Source organism: Mobula birostris, chromosome 5 (assembly GCF_030028105.1).
Source record: "Mobula birostris isolate sMobBir1 chromosome 5, sMobBir1.hap1, whole genome shotgun sequence".
NCBI classification, from domain to species: Eukaryota; Metazoa; Chordata; class Chondrichthyes; order Myliobatiformes; family Myliobatidae; genus Mobula; species Mobula birostris.
The window spans coordinates 195,383,758-195,405,602 of NC_092374.1; the positions used below are offsets into that span (position 1 = coordinate 195,383,758).

Sequence of the window (21,845 nt, forward strand, 5' to 3'; positions counted from 1 at the left end):
CGATCTTGAAATTCAGTTACAGATTGGCAAATATGAGGTTGTGGCCATCTCTGAATCTTGGCTAAAGGATGGCTGCCATTAGGAGTTGAATGTCCAAGGATATACAGTGTATCAGAAAGATAGGTTAGTAGGCAGAAGGGGTGGTTTGGCCCTGTGTACAAGAAATATTAAATCATTAGAAAGGGATGACACAGGATCAGAAGGTTAGTTTCTATGGTTTGAGTTAAGAAATGGCAGGGGTAAAAGGACTCTAATGGCAATTGTAAACTGCCATTAAACAGCAGCCGAGATGTGGATTACAAATTACAGGAGATAGAGAAGCGTATCAAAAAGGTAATGTCATAATAATCATTGGGGATTTTAACATGAAAGAAAACCAGGCCAGTACTGGAACTCAAGTGAGAGAATTTGCAAAATGCCTAATGGATGGCTTTTTAGAACAGCTTGTGGTTGAGCCCACTAGGGGATTGGCTGTGCTGGATTGGGTGTTGTGCAGTGATAAGAGAGCTTAAGGTTAAGGAACCCTTAGGGAACAGTGATCACAATATTGTAGAGTTCACTTTGAAATTTGACAATCTAAATTCCAATATGTTGGTATTTCGATGGAATAAAGGAAATTACAATGGCATGAGAGGGGAACTGGCCAAGTTTGACTGGAAAGGGACACTATCAGGAAGGACAGCAGAGCAGCAATGGCTGGAGTTTCTGGAAAAAAAAAAAAAAGACAGATTTATTCCAAATAAGAAATTTTCAAATGGAAGGACACTACCATGGCTGACAGGTGAAGTCAGAGCCAAAGTAAAAGCAAATGAGGGCATACAAGGAAGCCAAAGCTAGTGGGTAGAGGATTGGGAAACTTTTAAAAACTTGAAGGACACCAAGGAGGTCATTCAGAGGGAAAAGATAGATTATGAATGGAAGCTGGTGACTAATATCAAATAAGAAACCAAAAGCTTTTATAAAGTGTATAAAGGGTAAAAGAGAGTTGAGGGTAGATATAGGACCAATAGAAAATGACACTGGAGATATTGTAATGAGTGATGCAGAGATGGCAGAGGAACTGAATGCATATTTTGCATCAGTTGTCACAATGGAAGATATTGCAGTATACCAGACATTCAAGAGCATCAGGAAAGTGAAGTTTGTGCAGTGAAAATTATGACTGAGAAGGTGCTCAGGAAGCTTAATGGTCTGAGGGTGGATAAATCTCCTGGACCTGATGGAATGCACCCTGTTTCTGAAGAAAGTAGCTGGAGAGATTGTGGAGGCATTAACAGTGATCTTTCAATAATCGAGATTCTGGCATTGTAACAGATGACTGGAAAATTGCAAATGTTATGCTGCTATTTAAGAAGGGTGGGAGGCAGCAGAAAGGAGACTATAGACCTGTTAGCCTGACATCAGTGGTTGGGAAGTTGTTGGAATTGATTGTTAGGGATGACATTACAGAGTACCTGGAGGCACATGACAAGATAGGAAACCATGCTGGCTTTGGCCTGAAAGGAAAATCCTGCCTGACAAACCTACTTCAGTTCTGAGGAAATTACAAGCAGGGTAGACAAAGGAAATACGTGGTGTACTTGGATTTTCAGAAGGCCTTTGACAAGGTGCCACACATGAGGTTGCTTAGAAAGATAAGAGCCCAGGGAATTACAAAGGAGTTACTAGCTTGGGTGGAGCATTGGCTGATCGGCAGAAAACAGAATGGGAATAAAGGGATCTAATTTGAGATGGCTGCTGGTTACCAGTGGAGTTCCACAGGGGTTGTTGTTGGGACTGCTACTTTTTATGATGTATGTCAATGATTTGGACTATGGGATTAATGGATTTGTAGCTAAATTTGATGACAATACAAAAAAAAAGGTGCAGGAGCAGGTAGTGTTGAAGAAACAGTCTGCTGAGAGACTTTGATAATTTAGGGAAATGGGCAGAGTGGCAAATGAAATACAATGTTGAAAAGTGCATGGTCATGCGCTTTGGTGGAAGAAATAAATGGGCTGACTATTATTTAGACGGAGAGAGAATTCAAAATGCAGAGATGCAAAGGGACTTGGGAGTCCTTGTGCAGGATACTCTAAGATTAATCTCCAGGTTAAGTCAGTTGTGAAGGCGGCAAATGCAATGTTGACATTCATGTCTAGGGGTATAGAATACAAGAGCAAAGATGTGATATTGAAGCTCTAAGGCACTCGTGAGACTACACTTGGAGTATTGTGTGCAGTTATTTTAGACAGGATATACTGACATTGGAGAGGGTTCAGAGGAGATTCATGAGAATGATTCGAGGGATGAAAGGGAGGACTGATAGCTTTGGCGGGGGGGGGAGAGAAGAGGGGGGAATCTCAAACACTAAGAATGTTAAAGGCCTGAACAGATTAGATATGGCAAAGTTATTTCCCATGGCTTGGGGAGTCTAGGACAAGAGGGCATGACTTCAGGATTGAAGGACATCCATTTAGAACAGATGTGGAGGAATTACTTTAGTCAAAGGGTGGTAAATCTGTGGAATTTGTTGCCATGAGCAGCTGTGGAGCCCAAAACCATTGGGTGCATTTAAGGCAAATAGGTAGGTTCTGATTCACCAGGGGAATGGGGATGACTGGAAGAATTGGATCAGCCCATGATTGAATAACTGAGCAGACTCAATGGGTAAATGGCCTACTTCTGCTCCTATATCTTATGGTCTTATAGTTCTAGACTCCCCAACCATAGGAAACATCCTTTCCACATTTACTTTCAAAGTCTTTCAATATTTGGTAGGTTTCAATGGGATTCCTCTCCTCTTTGTTCTGTTGAATTCCAGTGAGTACAAACCCAGAACATTTACTTGTTTCCCATATGTCAACGACTCTCATTCCTGGGAGTGTTCTCAGGAATCTCCTCTGGAATCCTTCCAATACCAGAACATCCTTTGAGATATAGGGTCCAAAACTGCTCATTAGACTCCAAATACTGTCTGATAAAGCCTCTGCTGTATAGCCTTGCTTGTAGTAGGTGAAAAGGTCAGCACAACATCATGGGCTGAAGGGCTGATACTGTGCTTTACCGTTCTGTGTTCAAACTTCAGGCCTACAGTTGCTGGAGTTATAAAATTACACCTACACCGTGGAATAGCTGCCATTACCCCTTCCACTCGCTGTGGAGTGATCAGCAAGGAGGCAAGGACTCCACGTCACGGCTCAGTAACTTCAATGCATAGGGAGGGGTGAGGAAAAAGTTAAATTTGCATGCATAGTTTTGTTTTAGTTTCATAGCAGCTGGTGCCAAGAATAGAAAGGAGTCACACCACAACATATGCTGGTGCCTCTAGTTAATAAACTAAACCACAATCACACAAAGTTTGATGATAACGGAGGGGGGTGGGGGGTGGTGGAATCACAAAGAGAGCATTAGCCCATTTCCTTGCACTGTTCAATACGCTGAGCACCGAGCCCTTCAGTAACAAAGCAAGGAAGGTCTGCAAGTGCTCTTCACAGAGGCTGCCATCTGGGGTGGGGGGGGGCACGCGGGGGGGGGCAGTATAGGCAGAGCCAGCAGATTGCTCCAGAGAGCTGGGTGGCCAGTTTCACAAGGGCTAATGGAAAAGGGTCACGACCCCAACACAAGATGCTGATTTGCTGGCCATCTACGCTTAGCATAGCAAGAAACAGCTGCATTTTCTGGTCTCAAAGCAAACATGCACATGCAGGAAGCTGATGTTCCCAGCTGCAAAACAGCTCAAAATATACTTGGATAGTCAGCATCTATTCGTTCCCATCCATTGCATTTCAACATCAGCTTTTAGCAACAGACAAAGGTTTACTACTATTCAATGGGAGATTTGGCATTGTATCTGGTGAAAGTGGGAAAGAACATTGTGGAGGCGAGTTCCCACAACGTGATAGAGAGTCACAGCTTGGAAATAGGCCTTTCGGCCCAACTGGTCCATTCTGACAAAGATACCCATTGAAGTCTAATACCTTCCCAAACCTCAGACATCTACCTGCCCAAGTGGCTGACCTCACTTGTTGTATAAGGTGTTTGCAAGAGCTCCCAGTGACTAATTTCCTCACACACCCTAGCAGCTGACTACTTAGCCACTGTAAACCACCTTTTATGAACTAAGTGGCAAAGAATCAAAGTACTAGTGGGCAGGCAAGGGACCAGGGAATTCAGGAGTGGGGCAAAGCGGTACCAGTGTGACTGCTCTCCTGGAAGCTAGCACAGACATGAGCCAAGTACACCATTTTTCACAAGAAGGCAGGTACATGAACCTCTCAGATTCTGTCAGTTTTTGGGAAATTCCTTTATCAACTCAGCTATCAAGTTGTCCTACATCTCTGGGCCACATGCACACAAAATGGTGGAGGAGCCCTGGTCAGGCAGTATCTATGGCAGGAAGTAAATAGTTGACGTTTCCAGCCAAGACCCTTCATCAAGAGGGTGTTGGCCCAAAACTGTTTATTCACCACTATAGATGCTGCTTAGCTTGCAAGTCCCTCCACCATTGTGTGTGTTGCTCAAGACTGCCAGCATCTGCAGAGTTTCCTGTGTTTACAGTGCTTGGGGTGGGAGAGGAGAAAAGAGAGATAGGAGGGGTGTTGTGTCACTATTTATGCATTGAAGGACCTTTCATTTGATCCTTTTAAATTAATGACTTCCATGGGAGACCATTAAATTTCATAGAACATATTATTAATTTTTTTAAATTCTGGGCAGTTTGAAATGCAGAATTCACCAGTCCTGCCATTGTGATCTAAACAACAGGAATTCTGCAGGTGCTGGAAATTCAAGCAACACACAAAGTTGCTGGTGAACGCAGCAGGCCAGGCAGCATCTGTAGGAAGAGGTGCAGTCGACTTTTCAGACTTTTTTTTTTGAAAGTTGGAGGGGGAGGAAGAGATCCAAAATGATAGGAGAAGACAGGAGAGGGAGGGATGGAGCCAAGAGCTGGACAGGTGATAGGCAAAAGGGATATGAGAGGATCATGGGACAGGAGGTCCAGGAAGAAAGACAAGGGGGGGGGGGGGACCCAGAGGATGGGCAAGAGGTATATTCAGAGGGACAGAGGGAGAAAAAGGAGAGTGAGAGAAAGAATGTGTGCATAAAAATGAGTAGCAGATTTAACATAGCAAGGCATCTTAATGTCTCTTATTGTTCTGAGATAAATCCACAAAGTATGTGTTATCACTGAATCATAGGTCGGTGGGATTAGGAGGGAGTACGAGTTCGGCATGGACTAGAAGGGCCAAGATGGCCTGTTTCCATGCTGTAACTGTTATGTGGTTATATGTTTTGACAGACCCATCAACTAGCAGGTATTCCAGGATGTGGAGGAAGGCCAGGCACAAGGAGCACTCTCAACACAGAAACAGATTTCTCTCTACAGATGCTGCCTGACCAGGATATTTTACAGCCCAATGTTTGATACTTTACTGGACTATTGCATGCAATTTTGCTCAGAGGATGGAGCCAAGATGAAGACTGCTGCAGAGGTTCGCCAAGATGCTACCTGAATTGGAGAAGGTTAGTTATGGGAAGATTAGTTATGGGAAGATAGGCTGGATTTATTTGCCCATGGAGTGAAGGAAGTGGAGGAGCAACTTGATAGAGGCAAGTAGATTAAGGAACAAATGGGATAGTGTCCAATTCTTCCCACCCCCATGCTAGGGCAAAGGTTTAAGTTTGGTGAAAGGGTGTACATGTATGTGTACACAGTGGCTGCGTGGTGGAATCGGATTTAACAATAGAGTCAGAGCACTCAGCACAAACAGGCCCTTTAGCCCATCTAGTTTGTGATAAACTTATTCTGACTAGTCCCACCAACCCACACCTGGACCATAGTCAGCTCCCATCCACGTACATATCCAAATCTCTATTAAATGTTACAATAGAATCCACATCAACCACTTCCATTGGCTGCTTGTGCCACACTCACAGCACCCAGAGTGGAAAAAAATCCCCCTTCTGGTTCCCTTAAGCATTACATTTTTCATCCTTAAACCATGACCTCCAGTTCTAGTCTCATCCAACCTCAGGTAAATACAAGCAGGCTTTTCCCTTCTATCTATACACCTCTTAAATTTGTATGCAAAGATGCATTTATACAGACACTTAAACAGGTAATGCATAGGTGGCCATGGTCCTAAATTGGGCAAGTGGGATTAGTCAATAAGACCACAAAGCATAAGAATAGAAATTCAGTCCAACAAGTCTGCTCCATCATGGCTGATTTATTATCCTTTCAATCCCATTCTCCAGCCTTCTTCCAGCAACCTTTGACACTGACTAATCAAGAACCCGCCAACCTCCACTTTAAACATACCTAATGACTTGGTCTTCACAGCCATCTGGAAAATGAATTGCACAGATTCACAACCCTCTGCCTAAATACCTCATCTTAGTTCTAAAAGGGACGTCCTTCTGAAATAGGATTTGGTGCTTTCCCGGCACATGATAAATAAATTCTTCCTGGGCTTCAAGCAGGATACAGGTATTGATTATAATCAACGTTTCAATGAAAACTCACTGAAGATGGCAGAGCATGTCATTGAAACATTGATGATGGTCGATACCTGCCCCCAGCTTGAAGCGCGAGAAGAGTTATGCATGTCCTTCTATTCTGAGAAGACGCCCTCTGGTCCTAGACTAGGCCACTATACAAAACATACTCTTCATATCTACTCTGGGAGTTTCAATATTCAACAGGTTTCAGTAAGATCCACCACACCATTCTGAACTCTGGCAAGTACAAGCCCAGTGTCAAATGTTTGAGGTATACCAAGCTTTCCATTCCTGGGATAATTCTCTGCCTATCTGCACTAATTGACATTGGAGGAGGTTCAGAGGGCAGTATGAATGTGGCCCATTCCTATATTGTACAACTCTAACCAACACTAACAATGGTGTTACTCTGTGGTCACATAGCAGTTAGCCTGACACTATTGCAGCTCAGGGCATTACGGAGTTTGGAATTCTGGAGTGGAGCAAAGTCAAGATGACACTAAATAGTGACACCTTTGCTTGCACCTTTGGTATCTCTTTCCTTTTCAAGTTCTTTTGAAGATCCTGACAGAGTTACACTCTGCTTTTGGTTCTTTGTCTGAATGAGACCCGCTCCCAGGGCCACATGACCAGCTGCTTTACAATATCCCAAGGACATTGTCTTCAAGGCAACAGCAAATTCAGGGTTCCAGATTTTGAAGTGTTGCAGGAGAACACAGAACACTGGGAGCAGCAGGTTAGCTGCTGGGGGCGGGGGGGGTGCGGTGTTGGGGGTGGTGGTTGCATGTCCAGAAAGCTGCACCTTTCTGGTGCTGACTCTCTGGGTACAGAGCTCAGTAAAGCAACAGACTTTTAACATTGTAAATCAGCCAGTTTGTTATGTCTCCCCACTCGCTGTGAAATGAGGACATCCTTTTCCCTTATTAGGGAGAGAGCAAGCCTGTGGTATGTTGAATTACCAGATGGGCAGGTGGTTTTTGGGCTACTGCAGGACTGTGCCTTTGCTGATTCTTGCTGCGTGTTTGAGTGCTCGGTGGAGGGTGCTGATGTTTTTCTTTTTTCTGGTGGGGGGGGGGGGTCATTGCCTTACTGCTGCTTGTGCATGGGAGCAGGAACTGGGGGGAGGGAGGCTTTGGGGCTCTAACATTTAACTGTCATTCATTCTTTGGGGCACCTCTGTTTTCGTGGATGTTTGTGAAAAAGAATTTCAGGATGTATATTGTATACATTTGACATTAAATGCACCTATTGAATTCTGGTGTAAGGTGTCTGCACATCATCCCCATAGGATGCATGGATTTCCACCCAGTGCTCCGGTTTCCTCCCACAGTCCAAAGTCATACCAGGTAGGTTAATTGGTCATTGTAAATTGTCCCATGATTAGGTTAGGATTAAATCAGGTTGTTGGGCAGCATGGCTCACTATTGTTTTGTATCAGTGAATAATAGTTGACTGGCCAAGAGTACCATTTCCTATCATCTGCCTTCCTACTGTTAACAAGCACCAATAGCCAGCAGCAATGATCCAGAGACTAGCCTGAACCTCACAGCAGTCATAGAATGGCCAAAAAACCACTGGACGATTGAACCAAGATGTTCACCATCCTTATCTAGTCCAACTCAGGGCGCAGAGTCACAATATGCTTGATTTGTATCCAAGCAATTGAAGTAGAAATCAGGGGGTGGGGTGAGAAGATCAGTGAGAGTTTGCTGATATCCTCTGCTCAAAACAGAGCTGCAAACAAAGCTTAGAAAACAGTCAAAATCTTCACATTAGAGACTTGGAGCTCACTTGGCTGTAATCTGCCTCACTTAACCCTCAAGAGCCATTAACCCTTGCCAAAGGAAGTCCAGTCAAAATGGCATCAAGCTGTGCCCTCAGTTGAGACCATGGCTCTGACTCAAGTCGTAATTGTAGGTTTGTGGGGATAGGTTTGGGGACAGAGGGGAATTAGTGTCAAATTAGTATTGAGGGATAGGGAGTTAGAGGCCAGGCCTCCACTCCTTCCTCAAAATCCAGTGATGTAGAAAAGGTCGATGGGAATAAAATGATTAGGGTAGGATTACTGGTCCTCTCGTGGTCAGCATAGACTTTGTGCTTTATCTGATGCATAGACCACACTGATAATTCAAGGACAATATTTAATTCCCAGTGTGAGTAAATGGGGGGGGGGGGGGGAAAGAAAGAAAACTTAGAGGAAGCTGGACTTGATGCAGAAATTAAATATTGGTAAGATTGAAGACACCAAAGACTGCAGACACTGGAATCTAGATCTGCTGGAGGAACAGAGACAGCAACACCTCTGGAGGGAAATAGATGTTTGCACATTCCCTTTACATCTGGGTCCCAACAGATCCTCCACCATAGACCAACTCTACCATCCAGCACAAGCTCTATACATACATCTTGTACTTCTGGACATCTTCTTTCCCAACTGACCAGGCAACACACACCTATTGACCTCACCAACATATCCCCATTAAACACTTACACCCTTGACCAAGGGACCACAGACCACATCAAGGGCATCCTCACCCTACATGTGCCCAGACTTAACGTGCCCTCAAGCACCTAACCCCTGTGCAGGCCAGCACTGTATATTCAGTGGGTGCAAGGCCAAGTATCCCCTCCACTAACCAACATCCTCTTATCCCAAGCACAAACAAGCAGCCCAACTAGCCCCAAATTTAACACCAACTGTATCCTCCTCAACTCCAGACCTCTCCACTAATCAACATCCTATTATCTCAATCACAAATACAAACACCCCCACTAACACTAATGTCAACAGTTCTAACCACACCCCAAATCACCCCCCCCCCATCAACCCTGGACAATGCCCCCATTAACACTGAGCATCCTGACTAAGCACCCCCCCCCACCCCCCAGAATCTAAGCAATGCCCTGTGACTCCCAGGCCACATCACTCCTATAAATACGCAATTTTAAACAAGTCTCCACCTCCTGCACCATGCACCCCGACAACATACAAACATGAAATACATAGAGTGGGGCAAGTGCTAAGATAATAATTAAAATAGATTTCGAGAAAGGGAAGTGGAGTTGAACCAGGTTAATGAAGACGAGGACCATTCCAAAGTGGCAGGGTCCAGTGATGAGATCAAAATACGAGAAGTAATTTTCTTACTGACCTCATGCTGACAGCCCAAGGATGTGCTTGGGGCTAGTGCCACCACACAGTCTGGCACCAACATGGCATGCTCAAAATGCTTGGCCGAACAGGACACCGGCAACAACTCATTTTCATACATGTCAACAAAAGTTTGTACTTTGTTAACCTCTCAACAATCCAAACCCTCGAGTGCCGGTATAATCCTAAAAAAATCTCCTCTGCAAACATGTCTGCAGATGTTGGAAATCCAAAGCATCACACACAAAATGCTGGAAGAACTCAGCAGGTCAGGCAGTATTTATGGGGGGAAAAAAAAAAGTAAACAATTGATGTTTTGGCTGAGACCTTTCTTCAGGGCTGAGAAGGGGGAAGAACTAAGAAGGGTTGAAGTCCAAATCATCCACTTTTGTTTTTTAAATATAAAAAAAAGCTCTTTTCCATGCCTGACATGCTGAATTTCCTCGGCAACCTTCCAAGCTTAATGATATCTTTCCTACAAGCAGGGTGGTCAACATTAAACAACATTCCAAATGAACAAAACTACGAACTTTACAGAAGGATATCTTAAACTACTACCAGTCTTGCACACTATCACTTAAGCCTGTTTCGGTGCACAGTTCAGCTGCAAGACAAAGAATGGGGGCAGTTTTGCTGCAAGTTTGGAAGGGGGCACACAAAAATCCTCCACCACCCCCCCACCCCCCCGCAACCACCATATACCACTCAGGAGTCTAATCAAGAGCCATGTCTTCCTTTGCAAGAAATCTGCCTCAGAGACCAGCCTGAGATTGAGCAGCAGCAAAAATAATAATTAGCTGCTCCTTTGACCCTTCCCGGAGGGGCGAGCAAATAGATACTTCAGCGCACAAGAGTGCTTTCATGGGGATCTGCAAGCTATTCAAACATTGTAATAAAGACCGGTCGCAACAGAGTCAAATTACTGAGCCCTGATAAAGGGGTCCCATTCAATGCTTTTCCATTTTTTCTTCCCCTGTTAAACTCATCCACTGCAAGCATAATAGCAAATTATGGGCTGGAACATTAACATCTTTTTTCCCCCAATTAGAGGTTTTCAAAATCATCTCCATTCCAAAACAACTTGAAATCCAGGACTCAAAGAAACCCTAAGCATATTTAGCCCCTCCTGTCCATTCTGCCATTTAAAATTTGCAGCTGATCATGTCTTTCTGGATAAATGTCAAACTCCCCAGTAACTGAAGTTCAACAAATCCACTTTTGTTTTATTGGTTGTCCAGGTAATCACAGTGATAGTTGGAGGAACATGGTTGGGAAAGATCTAGAGGGCCATGGACCAAACACAGGCAAATAGGACTAATGTAGATAGACAACTTGGCTAGCCTGGACATTCCCTAAAGAGTCCATTTCTGTGCTATACAATTGTACAAAAAGAGCACGTGGATTTAGATTTATGAGGCAAGTTTTTTTTTAAAATTATGATACACAGACAGACAGAGAGTTGCTGCCTGGCCTGCTGAGTTCCTCTAACATTTTGTGTGTTGCTTATACAAACCATGTGTCAGCAAGGGGATTAAAAGTTTAACATATAGGCAGGGAGATCATATGATCTGCACAAGGACTGGTGGTGAGCACCGAATATTGATGTAACACCTGAAGAGTTAAGTTAATTAAGTTTAACATTGGAGTTGGTTATACCACTTGAAAACGAAATCAGCTTTTCCCGACAAACATCAGCCAGATCTGGCTGACTAAGATAATGAGGTCAGTCTCAAAGTAATAGATTCAGAGTGACAGATTCCCACAATTTCCAATATTTTGCTTTGGAAGAGTCAGTTATCATGGGCTGTAGGCTTGATTGCTGGCTTTTACTAAATGCTCTGACAGAATAAGTGACTCCACCAAGGGCTATATTCAAGCCTTCAAACTGATGCTGCAATGTGGATAAAACAGGCCTTACAGACACCCTGTGTGGGCACGTGGCCAAGCGGTTAAGGCATTCGACTAGCGATCTGAAGGTTGTGAGTTCAAGCCCCAGCCAAGGCAGCGTGTTGTGTCCTTGAGCAGGGCACTTAACCACAGAGTACTCTGTGACAACACTGGTGCCAAGCTATATCGGCCCTTGCCCTTGGACAACATCAGTGTAGTGGAGAGGGGAGACTTGCCGCATGGGCAACTGCCGGTCTTCCATACAACCTTGCCCAGGCCTGCACCCTGGAGAGTGAAGACTTTCCAGGTACAGATCCATGGTCTCACAAGACTAACAGATGCCTTTAACAGACGCCATTCAGAAACAAGAGGGGACTTTCCTGGCCAATTAATTTCTCCAGATCCTACATCTCCTATAACTCTGATTTTAAAAATGCACCTGATCCTGCCTTGCTGTATTGCAATTTATGGCAACTGCTCTGCCCAAGACTACAAAAATAATTGTAGTGCTGTGAGCACAGCTCAAACCAGTTCTCCTCTCCAGTGACTCCATCTACATTTCCTGCTGCCTCAAAAAAGTGGCCGGCTGGAGGCGCAGTGGTATCGGTGCCGGACTCCGGAGTGAAGGCTCCCATGTTCAAATCCAAGTCAGACCACCCCACCTAAGCACGCTTTCCATCCGTGCCAGGTTGAGCGTCGAGCTAGCCACTCGGCCTCAAAAAACAAGGGTCAAGTCAGGATATATTCAGCACCATATCCTGATGAGTTCTCCCATCCCTCCCCCAACTTTATTCATCCAATTTCAATTATTCTATTAGCAGCTTGATTCCTACCAAAAAGCTCCCTTTAAAGACACTCCTTTATTTCATCTCCTGACCAAGCCTTTGGTAAGATTTCCCCAATGTCTCCTTATGCCAAGCTGTCAAGGGTGTTCGGAACAATGAAAAGATGTGTGAGTCATCAGCCCAAACTAGCAGTAGAGGGGTGGAGGAAAGTCACGTCAGCAAAGCCTGAGGGAAGACTGAACAGGCTTTCTCATATATAAACCTTGGTTTAATGAGAGTGTGCAGAAGCTCACCATAAAATATGATTCATGCACACAGCTGTTCTGAGGTTGCTTGCAAAAAGCAATACTTAATGAATTCCATGCTATATACACACACAAAACTATCCTCACTTTTCAGGTACAGCTTTCACATTGAACAGCACTGGAACAAGTTTTGAAACTCATTTTTCATCTTGAAGTATTAGCAGGTCACCGGGTCCCCCATCAAATTGTTTACTCTAACAAACTGGGTCCAAGCCAGCTCTCAGAGCAGTCATCCTGCATTTCCCAGCAGTGTATTCTCTCACATGGCCAGCAGCTCCCTTTAGCCACTTACTTACATTAAGTGTCAATTTACTAGAGGTAATTAACCAGCCAAGGTCCTTGGGAAAGGTGAGGAAACAGAAAGGGGAAAGCTGGGAGAATATGCAAACTCCACACAGACAGTGCTCAAGGTCATGATTGAACCTAAGTTGCCGGCACCCCAAGGCAGCAGTTCTACTTAAACTACTGCAATGCCATCTGTTAACAGCAACAAAATACCCAGGGTCATTGACAAGACCAAGACTAATGGCTTTGAACAGATTACTTTGATACGCTGCTTCAGAATAGAGTTTCATTTGCGGCAAATTAGTTTATTGTCACACATGAAAAGAGTACACTCAAAGAAAACTAGTTTTTAATACCATCCATGATTATTTCACTATAAAGTGCATTGAAGTGGCTAGATTTCATTAGAAGTTTGAGTAGATTTGGTATGTCAAAGATTCCAACAAATTCCTACAGATTTATCATCTAACTGGTTGCAACACCTCCTGGTATGGAGGGGCCAATGGACAGCATTAGAAAAAGCTCCATCATGGGTATTAGCTACTCTACCATTGAGGACATCTTCAATGGGTGATGCCTCAGAAAAAAAGACCCCAACCTTCCAGGACATGCTCTTCCGATCACTACCGAGAGGGAGGTACTGGAGCTTGAAGGCACTGCTTTAGGAATAACTTCCTCCCCACCAGAGGTCTCAGTCCATGAGCACTACCATGCTATTTTACACAACACACAAAACGCTGAGGAACTCAGGCCAGGCAGCATCTATGGAAAACAGTATCCATCAGGATAAAGGGGGTTGCCCTGAAACATTGACTATACCCCCCCTCCTCCCCCACCCCATAGATGGTGCCTGACCTGCTGAGTACCTCCAGCATTTTGTGTGTTGCTTGGATTTGCAGCATCTGCAGATTTTCCCTTGTTATTTTACACTACTTTTCAAATTCTTATTGCAAGTTTTTTTTAATGTCCTGCACAGTACTCCTGCTGCAAAACACCATTTCTTGACACATCTGATAATAAACCTGTCCTCAAGCATATTGTACATGCTTTCAGACTGCAGGTCACATACTTAAACTAGTAATATGCCAATTTACCTCATGCAAAAGACACTAGTGAACAAGATTTAGCTATTAAATACTCAAGGCTTCATTTTTGTTTTAAAAATGAATCAGTGGAATTCAAACTCTGTCCTGCTCATCTCAATTTCCAACAAGATGGTGGCGCGTCTGGTTGCAGCAGCTTCTACGGGGTCAACAAAAGGTGCTACTTCTAATCAATCGCAGGATCCGGATATAAATTTAGAACTTAAAGTACTGCAGATCTACACCACAGGTGAGTTACTCGCTGGCGGAGATAACGAGGGAGCTGCGCAATGATGAGGCTTACGGTCAAATAGCGAGTGGTCATCATGATTGCAAGACCCCTTTGGACATTGCTAATCTGGTACGGCACAAGTTCGCTTCGCTGATTTATCAGATGAGAGCAGAGGTAGATGGTAGGGGAACTCGCTGGCCTCAGTCTTCGTTAAGACTAGACCTGAAGCCATGGTGTCACCCGCTTGCTACCGCCGGAGTGAGAAGATGAAGCCGTTGCACTTTAGCGGGGGGCGATGTGGTTTGGCGACCAGAACGGAGTCTGCACTGCCCTCAGGGCTGCACTCAGCAGAAAACAAGCTCTATTGTGGTTGACTGCAGATTTGTTTTTTTTTAAATAAAAAAAAAAAAGTACTTAATCGACTCGTAAGCAGTGGGGTCGATTACTACTCAACCGCTGGGAGAAGTAGCATCTGAGCCACACTGCTCGGGGGCAGCCAGCGCAGCGTGGTTGACTGAAGGTATCAACTGGACTGAGGGGTCTGGACTATTTGGCTGGTTGTGTTTTTACTTGCATGCCATGTACAAGGACCAGCCCTCCAAGCCACGCTGTCACCCAACGGGCATCGGTGGTGGGGCGGGGGCTGGGGGGCTCTGGACTACATACACACATACTCTGCATCGTATTTACTGGTATTCTATATAGGTTTGTCGACATGCATGTGCGAGGACTGGGCATCTGCCAGGGTGTGTCAGGGGCTGGTGTTGGGACTCTTATTCCGTGAACACATTCTTGTGCGTGACTGCTGGTAATATCTTTTAGCACTTTGACCCCATAGTAACGCTGTCACATTGGCTGTATTCATGTATGCAAGTGCTGTATTAACACTGGTGGAATGAGAATTCGCCATTGCCTGCCAAGTTGCCAACACACAGATCTGGCAATTTCCTCTAAAGCTTAACAAAATAGGTAATGGCCTTATCCAAATCCCCTTGGAACGTCAAGCCAGCCTATACAAGTATGAAATCCAAGCGCTTGATTATAATGGGAAGGCATATAGACTTCCACTATACTGTACAACTTTGTAGTGGCCAAAGCAAGCTCCACAATGTGCACAAGTTTTAATTATACATTTTTTTTTAAAATAATAGTGTGTGGTCTTCTGCTGCTGTAGCCCATCCACTTCAAGGTTCAGTGTGTGTTCAGAAATGTTCTTCTGCACACCACCGTTGTAACGCGTGGTTACACAAGTTGCTATTACCTTCCTGTCAGCTTGAATCAGTCTGGCCATTCTCCTATGAACTCTCATTAACAAGGTGTTTATGCTCCTCGAGCTGCCACTCACTATATCTTTCTTGGTTTATTGCACCATTCTCAAGAGTATGTGCATGAAAATCCCACAAGGTCAGCAGTTTCTGATATACTCAAACCAGCTCATCTGGCACCAACAATCATTCCACATCCAAAGTCACTCAGATTACATTTCTTCCCCATTCTGATGTTTGTTCTGAACAACTAAATCTCCATCGTGGATGCATGCTTTTATGCATTGAATTGCTGCTGCATGATTGGCTGATTAGATATCTGCATTGAGGCCAAGTTTTTCCATTTTAAAAATGTCTTGTTTACTAGAACACAAGTTGTTTCTTTTCAGACCTAGTGGCACATCGGGTAGCATTTTTGCTGTTTCCGTACCATTTGACTTAAAAATATATAAACAAAGCCAAGTTGCTAGTTCGATGCTCAACCCAGCATGGATGGAAAGCATGCAAGACGACTGCCAGATACAAACTTGGAACCATTCACCCATGATGCCACTGCACCACCAGACAGCTGACTGGAACACAAGCCACATCCATTATAGTAAGTTACTGGATTTAGCATGATTTTTTAAAAATAAAACATCTGAATGATGAAACCCAAGACATCATCCACAAGTAAATCCTTGAATGACAAGGCAGCAACCACCTGTCAGGTCAACAGTGCAGCTAATAGGACAAAGGCCAAGTTCACTCAACCTATTTTCATTAGGTACACTCTCCAATCCAGGCAACATCCTTGCAAATCTACTCTGCACTCTATAGTATCCACATCCTTCCTGTAGTGAGGTGACCAGAACTGAACACGGTACTCCAAGTGGGGTCTTACCAAAGTCTTATATAGCTGTAACATTACCCATGATTTAATTATAGTCTCACTCAACTTCAGTAGAAGAAAAAAAAGACTGCTTGCACTAATCCTAGCTACACCCCTCAATTTTACACACCTCTATCAAATCTCCCCCATTCTCTCACTCCAGGAAGTAAAGTTCTAAACAATTTAAACTCATCCTAGTCAGCTCTAGGTGGTAAATAGACAAGTGAAAAAGGGAGTGATAGCTTGTCTGACAAATTGCAAGGCAAAACCAACACTGACATGTTTAAACTTATTCAAATTCTTCCAGTGGGTACCATGAATATTCAGAGGGGTGAGGGAAAGCACAAGACATTTATAATCAAATACTCTCCAAGCTTCCAACCAGGTACAGGTATTGATTAAAACTAATGTTTCAATAACAAACTCTGCCATCTTCATCAGGGATTCCTGATGAAGATTGTGGAGCTTGTCATTGAAACAGTTATAATTGATACTTGTACCCACTGGAAGCCAGAGACAAATTTATTCATCATGTACTGGGAAAGCACTGGACCTTTCTCAATTTGTGTTCTCCACTGTACAATATGAAAAAATTAGAAACCATTTTACCCCAAGCCTGACTTAGAATAGATAGTATTGTTCCCAATGCTGTTATCTAATCTCTTTCCACATTTGACAAGACACTCCCAAACCTAAAAATCCTTCCCCCAGAGTGACTCACTTTCACAGACTAAGAGCAGCTATTGAGGGTGGGGAGGACATTTGTAAATGTGAATCTGTCAGATAGAACAAAGACTCACCCCTGCTCAATAAACAATCAAAAGGTAGAAGTCAACAGGTCAGGCAGCATTTGAGGGAAGTCCCGAGAGAGGTTGCTGAAGAGATGAGGCATTGGTCATAATCTTTTAAGAATCTCTTGATTCTGGACTGGTCCTGGAGGACTGGATAATAGCAAATGTCACTCCATTCATTAAGGGAGGAAGGCAAAAGAAGGGAAATTATAGGCCAGTTAGCCAAACCTCAGTGGTTAGTGAAGTATTGGAGTCTATTAAGGATGAGGTTTCAGGGTACTTGGAGACTGATAAAACAAGTCAAAGTCAGCATGGTTTCTCAAGGGAAACTTTGCCTAACAAATCTGTTAGAGCTATTTGAGGTGGTAACAAGCAGGGTGGACAAAGGAGAGGCAGTGGATGTCATTTACTTAGATTCTGAGAAGGCATTTGATAAGGTGCCACACATGAGGTTGCTTAACAAGACAAGATCCTATGGCATTACAGGAAAGATGCTGGAATGGCTGACAGGCAGGAGGCAGCAAGTGGGAATAAACGGGGCCTTTTCTGGTTGGCTGCCAGTGACTAGTGGCATTTCTCAGGGGTCTGTATTGGGACAGCTATTTTCACACTGTCGTTCATTCAGCTAGTGGAATTGATGGCTTTGTGACAAAATTTGCAAATGATTTGAAGACAGTTGAAGGTGTAGGTAGCACTGAAGTAGCAACGCAATTGTGGCAGGACTTTGACAAATTGGAAGAATGAGCAAAAAGGTGGCAGATAGAATACAGTGTTGGGAAATGTATGATAATGCATTTGGTACAAGGAACAATAGTGCAGACTTATCTAAATAGGGAGAGGGTTCAAACATCAGAGGTGCAAAGGGACTTGGGAGTCCTCATGCAAGACTCTCAGGTCAATTTACAGGTTGAGTGTAGTAAAGGCAGCAAATGAAATGTTAGCAGTTATTTCAAGGAATAGAAAATAAGAGTGGCGTCACAGGTATATAGGGTCATAAAGAGAGCTTTTGGTACATTGGCCTTCATTAATCAAAGTATTGAGTATAAGAGCTGGAATGTTATGATGAGGTTGTATAAGGCATTGGTGGAGCCAAATCGAGTATTGTGTTCAGTTTTGGTCAAATTACAGGAAGGATATTAATAAGGTTGAAAGAGTGCAGAGAAGGTTTACAAGGATGTTGCCAGGACTTGAGAAACTCAGTTACAGAGAAAGGTTGAATAGGTTAGGACTTTATTTCCTGGAGCGTAGAAGAATGAGGGGAGATTTGATAGAGGTATATAAAATTATGATGGGAATAGATAGAGTGAATGCAAGTAGGCTTTTACCACTGAGGCAAGGGGAGAAAAAAATGAGGACATGGGTTAAGAGTGAGGGGGGAAAGTTTAAAGGGAACATTAGGTGAGGCTTCTTCACACTGAGTGATGGGAGTGTGGAATGAGCTGCCAGACGAGGTGGTAAATCCAGGTTCTTTTTTAACATTTAAGAATAAATTGGACAGATACATGGATGGGAGGTGTATGGAGGGATATGGTCTGTGTGCAGGTCAGTGGGACTAGGCAGAAAATGGTTCAGCACTGCCAAGGAGGGCCAAAGGGCCCATTTCTGTGCTGTAGTTTTTCTATGGCTCCTAAAAGCAAGGAGATAATACCTAGTCTTTAAAAGACACTAATCAGGCCACAGTTGGAGTATTGTCAACAGTTTTGAGCCCCATATCTCAGAACAGTTGTGTTGTTATTGGAGAGAGTCCAGAGTATGTTCATGAGGATATTCTGGTAATGTAGGAGTTAACATATGAGGAGCATATGGCAGCTTTGGGCCTGTACTCACTGGAATTTACAAGAATGCAGGGGTGGGGTGGGGTGGGGGAGGGGGAAAGAATATCTCATTGAAAACTACCAAATGTTGAAAGAACTAGATAGGGTGGATGTGGAGCAGATGCTCCTCTGGTAGGGGCATGCAGAACCAAGGGCTGCAGCCTCAAAATTGAGGGGCAACCTTTTAGAACAGAGGCAAGGAGAATTTGTTTTTTTAGCCAGAGAGTAGCAAATCAGTGAAATGTTCTGCTACAGATTGCAGTGGAGGCCAAGTTCATGGGCATCTTTAAAAGAGAAGTTAATCGTTTCCTGATTAGTCAGGGCATCAAAGGATTATGGGTGTATGGGGCTGAGTGCGATCTGGAATTAGCTATGATGGAAGGGCAGAGCAGACTCAATGGCCCAAATCTTTTGCTACATCTTATGACCTTCCCTTAAACTTCACACCCCAACTCACTCTTTAAAGTTGCACCTTGGAGTATTGGATATTTCCAATTGTGTACTTTATCCACGCCTCCCATATTTTCATGTACTGTATCGTGTCAGCCCCTAACACCTCCTTTAGGAGAAGGAGAGTGAATAAGACTTCGTGGATGATGGAAACCTGCAACAAACGAAGTACCTAGCAGGTCAGTCAGCATCAGTAGAGAAGGGAATCAGTGGGGCAAAGACAGCTGCCACCCCGTGCAAGTGTTCCAGGCGTTTTAAGCGTGTAGTGAAAGTGCGTAATTAATTGCCGATAAGCGATAACCATAGATCACACAAACTGGCCCTTCTGACTGTCGTGTTCACAGAATACCTCTGGCTCAACTCGTCTGTGATAAAGCAAAACATTCAGACTGTTTAAAACCTTTAATGCTCCCACCCCTCCTCTACACAGGGAGATGGGTTGAACCTCAACCCGCGCCCCACCCCTCGTCTCCCAGGAGTTAGCAAAGTAATCCACGGAGCTACAAACGTAACTCAACTGGAAGGCACAGGAGAGTGCTGTGAAGAGAGAAGAACGCACTCCCAGCGGATTACCGCCGTCAGGACGACAGAAAAAGCAAGATGAGATCACAGGCCAACTGCACAATAATAAAAGGGAAACACTTCAGTAGAGCGCAAAGCATCGAGTTTGAAACTACAGCAAGGAAACGCGGGTAGGGGTGGGGGCGTAGGGAAAGAACAAGTGTTACCGCTTAATCATGTACAAACATTGACGCGGTCAAGGATAGCGATGAAGAGTTAGAATTAGTGTGGCAGATTAGTGAAAAAAGTTAAGACACAAGCGACGGACTAACGAGTAAGAACTCGAGGACGAGAAAACAAGTCGGGGTGTGGGCTGCTCTTGGCAGCGGTCAGGTCCTCGATTCTCACCTCTTTTCTGCGGTCTGGGTCCCAGGGACGCGTGAGCAGCGCCGTGTCGCCCTGGACCACGGCGATGTCCTCTACCCGGAGGCTGTGAGGCCAGCCAGGTTCTTCCTGCGCCGGCAGCTCCACCACCTGCAAGCCCAGCTTCTGCCTCAGGATACCGGTGTAGACCCCGAGCTGCCGCTGCAGCTTGGCCACGTTCAACTCCGAGGCCGCTCCGCCCGACACCTCCTCCCTCTCCCGCTGCAGCATCGCATTCGGGACGGCCCTGACGATGGCATGGGTGTACCTTCCGAGATGTGCCATAAACTCTGATCGCAGGCACCTAATCCAACCTTGTAGACCCCAACTAACTCCTTCTACCGGGCAACCCGCGGACTCTTTAAATCCAATTTCAATTGCCCTGATTGGTTCCTATCAAGGACTGATTGATTTCAATTGCTTAATTGGTTTTGTTTTCTATTTATAGTTTATATTGGTTTAATCTCCCCCGGTTTGCAAGTTGTCTGATTATATCTCCAGTATTTGAATCTCGCTTCTGCGGACTCGATTTTCCCGCCGATTGCCTTCTCCCTCTAACTGTCCATATCTGTTTTACCCACTTTCTGTCCCCCCATTTATCCCAATGCCCTTCTCCTCCTTAAATGCTCCCTTTCTTTTACCCCCGTTTCGCTATAGTTGACCTTCCCCCCCCAAATTCAGCTACAAAACTCTTTTATTCTCTAATACAGTTAGTCCACTGTTTCTATTTCCCCTGCCTCCGATCACTGACTGTTCGTTCGATTCCGCTTCTAGTTGCCCCCGTCTGTATCTTACAGACCCTATCTTTTTCTTCTCTTCTCCCTCCCCTCCCTTGCCCTCTTTCAATCTCCCTTCTGCTCTTTGTTTCTTTCTTGCCACTCCTCTCGGGACACCCCTGATTTTTAGCCTCCCTTTTATTTCTCTTGCCCTTTATCTGTACTGTGCTGCCGGCTTCCGCTCCTGGGGCTCCCTCGTTCTACCCTTTTCACTTTGCGTTTAAAAACCTTATTTCGCACCCCCCCCCTCCCCCGGTCTCTTCACTCCCGCCGCTCCTACGTTAACTTATGACTGACCTGATCGCCAGTTCCGGGGCTAATCTCCCCTCCCCTCTTCCTTGCCCTGTCACCTCGTCCGCTGAGAGACTCCACAGCCCAATTCCTTGCGATAAATCTTACTTCTTCCCCACCTCCCCGCGGATAACGGTTCCATATATAAACGTGTTGTTTCCTTACTCGCCACGCTGTTGACGAACAGAACTCACTTTTCTTTTCAGAATGAATCTCCTCTCAGATCAAATCTTACTTTCCGTCAAATAAAGAACTACCCCTCATTCAATCATGCTCCTTATGTCCTGATTTACTCCTTCTAACCTTCTGAGTTCTGTGTATGGTTTTCTTCTCCCGATTCATCACTCCTCTCTGAACTCCTCCCTCTCCCACCACCCCCACCTCCCCCGCGCTTCTCTCTATCCACCGATGAGTTGTTTTTTCCTCTCTCTCTCTCTCTCTCTCTCTCTCGTG

At 44.5% G+C, this 21,845-nt stretch overlaps 1 protein-coding gene across 3 annotated transcripts in view; it reads right to left on the reverse strand.

The window, feature by feature from the left end:
* The window catches only part of ddah2 (DDAH family member 2, ADMA-independent), a 71,372-nt gene extending 49,632 nt beyond the window's left edge, over positions 1-21,740 (reverse strand). The window contains exons 1-2 of one of the 3 annotated variants that reach the window (XM_072259233.1): positions 21,558-21,740; positions 20,311-20,572 (exon numbers count right to left, since the gene is read on the reverse strand). In XM_072259233.1, the coding sequence (XP_072115334.1) occupies positions 20,311-20,556 (246 nt within the window). In that variant the 5' untranslated portion in view covers positions 20,557-20,572; positions 21,558-21,740. Of the gene's footprint in view, positions 1-20,310; positions 21,347-21,557 lie in introns of those variants that run through there. The other 2 variants (XM_072259234.1, XM_072259232.1) reach the window with 2 other exon arrangements.
* Positions 21,741-21,845: the final 105 nt, after the last annotated feature.